This window comes from Hippocampus bargibanti, linkage group LG13 (assembly GCF_051943395.1).
Source record: "Hippocampus bargibanti isolate YZ-2025 linkage group LG13, ASM5194339v1, whole genome shotgun sequence".
NCBI classification, from domain to species: domain Eukaryota; kingdom Metazoa; phylum Chordata; class Actinopteri; order Syngnathiformes; family Syngnathidae; genus Hippocampus; species Hippocampus bargibanti.
This window is the reverse complement of record NC_142746.1, coordinates 20,382,675-20,392,382: the sequence shown is the minus strand read 5'-3', so window position 1 is coordinate 20,392,382 and position 9,708 is coordinate 20,382,675. Positions and strand designations below refer to the sequence as shown.

At 43.0% G+C, this 9,708-nt stretch overlaps 1 protein-coding gene across 1 annotated transcript; it reads right to left on the bottom strand.

Moving 5' to 3' along the window:
• Nucleotides 1-140: 140 nt before the first annotated feature.
• itprip (inositol 1,4,5-trisphosphate receptor interacting protein) lies at nucleotides 141-3,774 on the bottom strand. The gene is made up of 2 exons (XM_089011827.1): nucleotides 3,633-3,774; nucleotides 141-2,492 (listed from the first exon to the last, which is right to left on the bottom strand). Exon 2 carries the CDS (start codon nucleotides 2,434-2,436, stop codon nucleotides 862-864), a length of 1,575 nt encoding a protein of 524 aa, XP_088867953.1. The 5' UTR covers nucleotides 2,437-2,492; nucleotides 3,633-3,774; the 3' UTR covers nucleotides 141-861.
• Between the last annotated feature and the right edge of the window lie 5,934 nt (nucleotides 3,775-9,708).

The following is a 9,708-nucleotide window of genomic DNA, read 5'->3' as shown; positions in this document are numbered from 1 at the left end:
AAGTGAAGTGCTGGCTGATCGGCTGGCGCTAGTTTATTTTTCAAAACAACTCAACTTTATTTGTATAGAGTCAGTTCCTGACATACCTTAGAGATCGACTTAGTCTTCCCTTGTTATTTTTTGGCAGTCTATGATAATTTGAAAATAAATTCACAGTCTGAGAGGCAAATTGATTTTATTGGCTGTGGGTGAATAAGAATTTGACAGAAAAATTGCAGTAGCTGCCATCAAAACGAGGTAGTTTGTAGTTTTCCTTCTATTTGTTTTCAATTTGGTATTCATCACCATTTTAAAAAATATACAGTACACAACTAACTCCCCAAATAGTCGAGTAAATAACACACCCCTCGGATCGCTAATATTTTAAGATGCACCGATTCTTACAGACCAGTATCGTTTACTGTATAATACATGATATGAGCAAAAGAATTGGGACACTTGGCCATCAAGGAAGTGAAAACGAGAAGTTTTTCAAGGCAATGAAGTGAGCTTCAACCCACCAATGATTCAATCAAAATTTAGGATTCGCGTCACAAGGCTTTTGTCCGTATCGTGTAGCAACAGCACAACACGTCAATATACGCGTATAAGTTAAAATATATATATGTATATATATATTCAGCAATATGACAATTTTCTCAAGTCGACAATGTGTCCTATATAAATAAAGCTGTATTGTATTATACAGTATTCTCTTTAGCATAGCTCCATCTAGTGGATGCATAATGGAACCGCAGCCACTATTGTAGCATCTGTCTATGCGCCTTATAATGCGGTGCGCCCGATATATGAAAACAGTTCCGCCTTATAGTGCGTAAAATACGATAAGTGCTTTAGGTCGATCATCTCGTTTGAGCGTTTCTAGTATTCCAGACCTCCGCCAGACATTGAGAGTGGCGTGTACTCTTGCAAAAGCACGGAAGCATTCCTCAACATCTCTTGTAAGTGGCACACCGTGGCGGCGTAAAGGTCCCTCTTCAACACCAAACCCCGAAAGAGATTGACCGGCTCCGTTTTGCAGATCGTCTCTGGAAACCGGATCTCTTGAGGCACCCTGGCGTTTCCGATGAGGATGTGATGGAGTCTCTTCTCACGCAGGCTCCCTCGCATAAAGGCGAACATGTCTCGCAGTCTGGACTCGGTTTTATCGGCGCTCCACGCCGACGGTTTGTTGCGCAGCAACAGATGCAAGAGGACCGTCTTCCAGTGGTAGTCGGTCAAAGCGTTTTTTCCCGTGAGGGTCGTCTGCTTAGCGTGCAGGAAGGTGACCACCTGAAGGCAGTGCAGATGGCAGGAATGTCGAGGTAGGAATTTGGCCAAGTGTTTCAGGAGATTCCTCTCGTAGACGGCCAACGAGAGAGGCCAGAACGGGTCTGGAAGACTGTCGCCGTCCGAGGGGAAATGAGAGACCAAATAAGCATCGGTGTCCACCAGCTGGACGGCCGGTATAAGGTTCACCACGATGGCTTTCCCCGAAGGGAATCGGACCTTGAGGGCACCCGTCGCGTCCAGTCTGCCAAACGTGACCTCAAAGTCATACTTGTGGGAGATGCGCCGCCATGCTTTGGTGAGGGACACCTGAAACCACTTCGTAACTCGATCCTTCGCCAGGAAGGACGTTCGTTTGGAGCAGAACATCGAATCAAGATTGCGGTCTACCATGTGCACCATGTCAGTTTTACTGTGCAGTAGGCACAGCATGTCCTCTCCCAGGTTGGTAGAACTGCACAGGCAACCCTCGTCGTAGTCCTCGAACCTACTCACTTGGACGGTACCGCAGTCTCCCATGTCGGGGGGTATGTCGCTCGACGGTTCGCACCAGAGGTTGACCTGGAAGTCGAGCGCATCTGGAGGTGTCAAAGGCACCACGAGGTCGCACGTCGGAGTCTTACGCACTTGCCAAGATTCGAACATGCTTCCGATTCCCACAAAGTCCCCGACCTCCATATCCGCGTCTCGATCGGAAATGCTTCTGAGGGATTCTAGGAGGTCGTCTGTAAAACCCTCCACGAACTCCCTCATTCTTCCGGTGTCGTGGGACGAAATATAAGTCCATCGGTCGTAGAACTGACTCAGGATGGTCCCGTCTAGTTCCGGCAGGTGAGTAGGAAGCGCCTCATCGTCGTCATCCAGCGCCCCCACGTCCGACTCCAATGAGTCCACCCTGCCCATCTCAATGGCCAAGAACACCACAAAGGACACTGTGCCCCAAAAGTACCAACTGTAACCGTCCTCCCAGCCGCCTCCCTCATCCTCTTTAGCAACAACTTCCAATTTGGACCGTTCCCTTTCCAGTCTCTCAGCGTAATCCCGCATGCGCAGCATCAACTCTTCGTCCTGCGCCGCAATGGTGTCGTTTTCTTGCGGGATCAGCGAGGGGTGGTTCAAAATGGCGGCGGCGACGACCATACACACCCTTGCGATGGCTCCCTGCATCGTCTGCTTTTGGTTCTAAGAGTCTCGCAGGTGACCGTGCAGCTGCAGTTCACATTCTGGAACACACGGGTGACAAAATATTATTTGTAGACGTATGCTTCATAAATTGGGCGGCGTGTCGCCATTTTAACAGGATGACAATCCAGCTTTGTGTATAACGCACTCCACCCATTAGAGGGAAGCGGAGCAACGACAGCAGCGACAGACCGAGTGACGCACTGACATATGAGAGGAAGGAAGAGCGTGAACATCCATTTTTTTCTTGTTGTTGATGATAACCTTTTATTGTTCACAGGCAACCTGCGAACAACCCCCAAAAAATAGGGAGCGTACATCTGAAGTCACGTCGTGTGACGAAGTGAGGTCACATCAGGCATTGTCACCAACTCGAAAACAAGACTTCCTGCTTCTTTGTGGTGCTACACAAAGTTTTCAGACCAGCCAAGTACAGCCAAATGCATTGACGTGATGGAAGGACTGCTACAATGTGTCCTTTTTTCGGTCAGGGGCGTTCCTTCAGTGACGTAACGTACGGACTCGTCACCAACTCAAAAATAAGACTTCCTGAATATTCAGTGCAAGTCTTAAAACGTAAACTATAGCTATATGCAGTGGAATCTTTGTAAAATGCGCTCATTAGAAGTGACTTTACAAATTATGGACACAACTTCTCCGGAGGTGTCGGTTGTCCTATAAGTCATGGGGGGAAACTTAAGCGAATCTGAACATTTTCTGTGATTAAACGTCTTAAGGGCAATCATGAGCTCAGGTTTTCTGCCGTGGGGGAAGTAAAACTACAAAAAAAAAACTCCTCCAAGTTTTTGTGAGTGCGTCAGGAGTGGGACTCCTCCTTTGTTGTCCAGGCAACAAAATAGGAAGACGCGGGCACACTTACAACGTGTTTCCAGACACCGGTCACGTTGCAGTCTGGTGCTGTCGCCACCACCACCACAACCACAACCACAACCACAACAATAACAATAAACGAGTTGTGATGGCTATTGTTTATATGTGAGGTGATTAAAAAAAAAAAAAGTCGGGTAAAAAAGGAGACATAGCATCGGGTTGTATCGGAGCATCTTAACAGCTATCACTATCCCGCTTGACGCCAAGTTTAGCGGAAGTTACACCGTTCACGTATTCGAAAGTCACCGCGGTAAGCCGAGACAGATCAGAGAAACAAAACCAAGGTTTACCTTGAACGCAATATCTTCTTGGTTTCATGGTGAGAGTCTTTCAGTCGTCGTCCGTCAGGCTCTGCGAATTTTGGTGAGGGCAAAGCTGCTTTTCGTTGACATTTCCTGATCGAGCGCTCCACCCAAACACGGAAGTCGCGCCCAAAAGGAGGAATCTCCATATTTGGGCAACGATCTGTACTACTGCGCATGCGTAAATATTGGTTGAACGTTGTTTTCAACTTTTTTTACATTAGAAAACTTTTGCGACACACCACGAACCAAAAATGTTATATGACACTCTGAACATTATATTGAATTACAATATAATTTCTCAATTCATTCATATAATTGACCGTACATGTTAAGTATCGCGATTTAAGACAATAATGTGTAAGGTGAGACGAAAACATGTAAAAAAAAATACATTTGTATAGAAATTGAATGTATAAATAAACAATGAAAACATTTGTGTGTTTTATTTACTTCTAATTTACACTTTTGTGACGCTCACATTCTTTTAACACGCACTACAGTCGCGAGTACGAAAATCTCCCGATTTATGATTTCTGAAACATAACATGTATGACTCAGTCAGTGTGAAACCTGGGCTTGATTAGATGAACACAAATGCATTAATCCAGGTCAGAATCTTGTACCAATTCGGAGTTTGTAGTTGCCCTTATAAAAACTTCTCCATGACTGTCAAATCGACCTCTCACGTGCATCTTTTCGTCTTTTGGAGGAACGATGCAATCAGCTACGTGTTGCCACACGGACGAATATTAAATTACCCTCTCAGTCATCGACATCATATTGGCAGAAAATGTTTCATAACTTGTTTTTATAAAATGTTAAATGTTGAATAAAAGTTTTATAAAATGTTTTTAAAAAGTGACATTGGATAATTTATCAGGGCATACTAGTTTGCCACGGCACAGTGGTTAAAAATAAATGGTTTAACAAAACCTACACTCGACGGGGGTAACATGCTGTTGCTATTCCACTTTTTGGCGCCAGAGGGGGTTATTGTATCTTGTAAGAAGACGCCGAAAGTAGTTACAGAAACGAGATAGAGGATTGTTGTAAAAATGAATCGGTACTAAAAACACAACTGAACTATAGAAAGTTATTTTTTGTCTACCTCTAGAGGGAGCAAACTATCCACGAGTACTGTAAATACGCGCACATTTACATAAAGGCCCGAGTCAAGGGTCAAATGTAGAGATGCTCAGCTGTCAGGCAGATGTACTAACAACCACTTTGTGACAAGGTTATTATGCATTTTTAAACATGCCCGCTTTACAAACTAATTCAAATGAGTTTTTCAGCTTTTATATTGAGCACATATTCAAATTTAGAAGGTCAAAATTTGCAGGCCCAGCTCATCCGGCCGGCAAAGGTAAAATTTGGACTGGGGCTCCATGCATAGAACAGGAAGTCAAGAGTCGGGCCGCTCCTTGCGCTACAGGAAATAACCTCAGCGCTCATGACGCGGGTCTCTGAGGGGGAAGCTCAGAAAGTTCCACTGATCCAATGTGGGTTTTGTGTTCACTGCGGTCAAATGGACTCTTATGTCCATGCAAACTCTTCACAATATGAGAAAATGTGTGCTACACTAGTAACATATAGTGGTTATAATACAGTATAATATATGGAAATGTTCCTTATGGTGTGAAAAAATGTCAAAATGTAACAAAATAATAAATAAAATACAGTTTACGAATCCCTCGGATTATAAACTTTTCGGTTTACAAACGTTAAATTTATGAAAAAGTTTACCTTGGCATACGAACTATTTTTCGGGATACACACGGAGCTGCCACAATGAGTGATGTCTCGTTCGTGAACGAGCCCGTTCTCTTACAAGAAAATGGCAGCTGACTGCATTTATTTCTCTATTCCCCGCCTACAGTCGTCGGTTAAAGCCGCGTGATTGGTCAAAAACGCAGCAATGAGGGGAGGTGGTTTAAACATTAAAGAGACAGGCAGATGACCGAGAGAGAGAGAGTGACAAAATGGATAGAAAACAGTGACATTTGGACTCGTTTCAACTTTGATAGTTCAAAGGCAGAGTGTAGACTGCAAGGTTAAAATTCCCATAACCCGCACAAGCCATCTGTACACTTGATGCAAAAAGCTATCAACCCAGCTAAACAGAACACAATCGAAAAAAAATATTTTTCGCTTCCACAAGGAGGCATCATTTCCCCTTTGTCCATGTTAACGCTTTGTTATCGCTTCAGCTATTGTTAAAGCGCTATGTAAATCAATATGTATGTATTGTGTTTTATACAGTCGCCCCCTTTTCAAGCGCAGATAACTCCAGACCTATGTAGCTTAGGAATTAACTCTTTTTTTCCAAAGTTTTCTTACACTAAATTGAATGTTTATATAGTCCTAAAACTCACTATTCTGTGGGTCCTGCAATTTGAGTGAAAATGACAAAAACCCTGGCACTGGAGTGCACACATTTTTTTTGCACATTGTCTGGCAGTCAATGAGTTAATATATGATCCAAACAAATCAATAATCTGTCTTTTATCACAGCAACAGTTTATGTGAAAAGCTCCCGATCCACCCACGCGTATACATACCATTTGTCTCTACCGCCCCTCTCTTTCTTTTTTTTGAAGCACTCACAACACACACATGCATGCATGCACGTACACACACACACCACTCACACGCATGAACACACACTCATACACACAGTGCTATCACCTCCCACCCGCCAGCCTGGAAAATATTAACCTCATGTCACCTTTTCATCTAACTTCATGCATCACCATACTTACAGGGTTCCACACGCCGCCATATGTGCCCCCCCCCCCCCCCACAAAAAAAACAACACTTTTTTGCAGGGGGGGGTGGAAGGCCAGCTTGGTTCACACACACACACACACACACACACGCACACACACACACACACACAGAGGTTTCTGAATGTCTACATTCAAAGTCCTCACCCCTGTAGTGAATTTGGTTAAAATATCGTTTTACTATTTGTGGTATGAACTTTTTCTTCCCATTAACCACGCACACACATAAACATAAACACACACAGTGAGTAAAAAGGGTGTGTCTCCAAGTGAAATGAAAATACACACCAGAAAATCATTTTGGGTGAATTTTTGAGGACCTCTCTGGAACTTTAACAGATGCATATATAGACCCTCTAGAAGCCTTTAGAATGAAAAACTTGGAGGACAAGCCAAAAGGTCCTCACCACTATGTATGGTATAAAATGTTAGTGGTCCTCACAAGACTAGTGATACAAATACACACACAAATTCCCGTTTCAATGGTTTCGTGAGGCCCGGATAACTCCAGATAAGGAGTTAGGACCACCGTTGCTGATAAGTTTAGAGAAGAACTAGTATTACATTTCAACACTAAATGTCACCCCATTTCCCCACTTCAACTTCTTTAAACACAAATAAATAAAAAGTGGACTTGAAACTGAAATAACAGCAGGAGTGAGGACTCTGAATGGCTACATTCAAAGTCCTCACCCATGTGGTGAATTTGGTTAAAATATCGTTTTACTTTTTGTGGTATGAACTTTTTCCTCTCATTAATCACGCACACACAAACAAACACACACAGTGAGTAAAAAGTGTGTGTATCCAAGTGAAATGAAAATACACACCAAAAAATCATTTTGGGCGAATGAATTTTTGAGGACATCGGACATCTTTGAAACTTTAACAAATGTATATATAGACCCTCTAGAAGCCTTTAGAATGAAAAACGGCCAAAAGGTCCTCACTATGGCTGGTATAAAATGAGAGTGGTCCTCACAAGACAAGTCATACAAACACACGCACACACATTCCTGTTTCAATGGATTTGTGAGGTCCTCCACACACTCCAGATAAGGAGTGAGGACTACTGTTGCTGATAAGTTTAGAGAAGACCTAGTGTTACATTTGAACATGTTAACCACGCACACACACACACACACACACGCACGCACACACACACACACACACACACACAGTGAGTAAAAAGTGTGTGTATCTAAGTGAAATGAAAATATACACCAAAAAATAATTTTGGGTGAATTTGTGAGGACCTCTCTGAAACTTTAACAGATGCATATATGGACCCTCTAGAAGCCTTTAGAATGAAAAACTTGTGAGGACCGGCCATAAGGTCCTCACTTGTCAAAAATGTCCTCACTACGTATGGTATAAAAAGTTAGTGGTCCTCACAAGACTGGTCATACAAACACACACACACACATAAAACAGCTCCTCAAGAGAGTCACAAGAGACATCTCCGTCCGTCTGAGGAAGGCCAGAGAATTCTGGGAGTGGAGGAGGAGGAGGAGGCCGTTTGGTTGGAGAAGACCAAACGGCAGGAAATGAGAACGCTCCCCCGTGACTGGCCTGCATGCGAAATCGGAGGCCCAGATCAGTCGGAGGATTAAAGGGGGGAAAAAAACAGAGAAAAAGTTAGCAGTTAGGTTGAGGAGGAAATGTTTGAGAGGACTATAAATAGACCATTCATGTCGGCGATGGTTGCGAAAAGGCATACGGGGATTTATTATTCAGCCTCGTATCGGCGACTGTATGGAAATTATGAACAAAAATATGATTTTATGAAACCATCTAAACCATGTCAAAGGCGTGATGACTAGTATGATGTCATGGTTTTGACCTGTTTTTATTTCGTGCTAATACAGTAAACAGGGAGGTTAAAATGTTGAGGTACAGCACAAAAATACTGATCCAGTGACTGTAAAGTGACCTTTAGAGTGTTGAAAGGTGCTTACATTAAATGTATTATTATTATTAGTAGTAGTAGTAGTACTAATAACTATCTGTTCACCAGTTAATGGCTATCTATTCACTAGCTATTGGCTGTCTATTCACTAGCAATTGGCTGTCTATTCGCTAGCTGTTAGGTATTCGCTAGCTAATGGCTATCTATTCGCTGGCTGATGGATATCCATTCACTGGCTATTGGCATTCTATTCACTAGCTATTGGCTATCTATTAGATATCTATTCGCTATCTATTAGCTAGCTATTAGCTAGCTAATAGCTAGCTAATAGCTATTCGCTAGCTAATAGCTATGTATTCACTAGCTATTGGCTATCTATTTGGTAGCTATTAGCTATTCGCTAGCTATTAGCTATCTATTCGCTAGCTAGCTTGCTATCTATTTGAGTTAGTTCCAGGTTGAGTGAACCCTGGCGCGTGTGGCTGCCGCTGCTCACCCGCAAAAAAAAAACATATCCTGTGACTGTAAAGTGACCTTGAGGCGCTAATAAATCGAATGTATTATTATTATTATTATTATTATTATTATGTCTCAGGTGTAGTACCACTTTTTGCCACAACATGTCAGGTGGCACTGTGGGGTAACTGAACACCGAACAAGCTATGTAGCTGACTATTTATCAGCTACAGGGCTATCTAGCTCGTTAGCTAACTGTCTAGCTGGCTCTCTATTTGCTATCTGTCTAGTTAGCTCGCTATGTAGCTGGCTATTTATTAGCTATATGGCTATCTAGCAATATTTACAATTTAAAAGATAACGGTAAAATGCTAATATTAGCCTGTAATACGTTGTAACCTAACACTAGCTAGTTAGCTAACTCCCCAGCTGGCTATCTATTAGCTATCTGTTAGCTAGCTGGCTAGAGTGACTGTAAAGTGACCTTGCGAGTTTTGAAAGGCACTTAGAAATGAAATGTATTATTATTATAAAATGGGAGGATTTAAATTCGCCCCCATTCCAATAAGCCACCAAAGATATTTTCGGGGCGCGAGACCACCACCGCCGCCATCGTTCTTTTCCTACGAGGACGAAGAAGAAGAGGAGGTTTTTTTTTTTTATATTGAGGGAGGTGCAGGAGGCCTCATTCATAATTCAGAGGCGTCGTCGCAGCAATACGAGAGAGCAGGACGCATCTGTCTGCATTATGCCAGCGTTGCCTTGCCATTGCATCACCCAGTTAGACCGTATTTGTTTTTTTTTTTTTTCGAAAGAGAGTTTTAATGTGCAGCATATCAGCGTCGCTCTAATTTCAGCCTAGGATAAGAGCCTTTATTTACCCCCCCCCCCGCCCCCACCAGCTCCATGT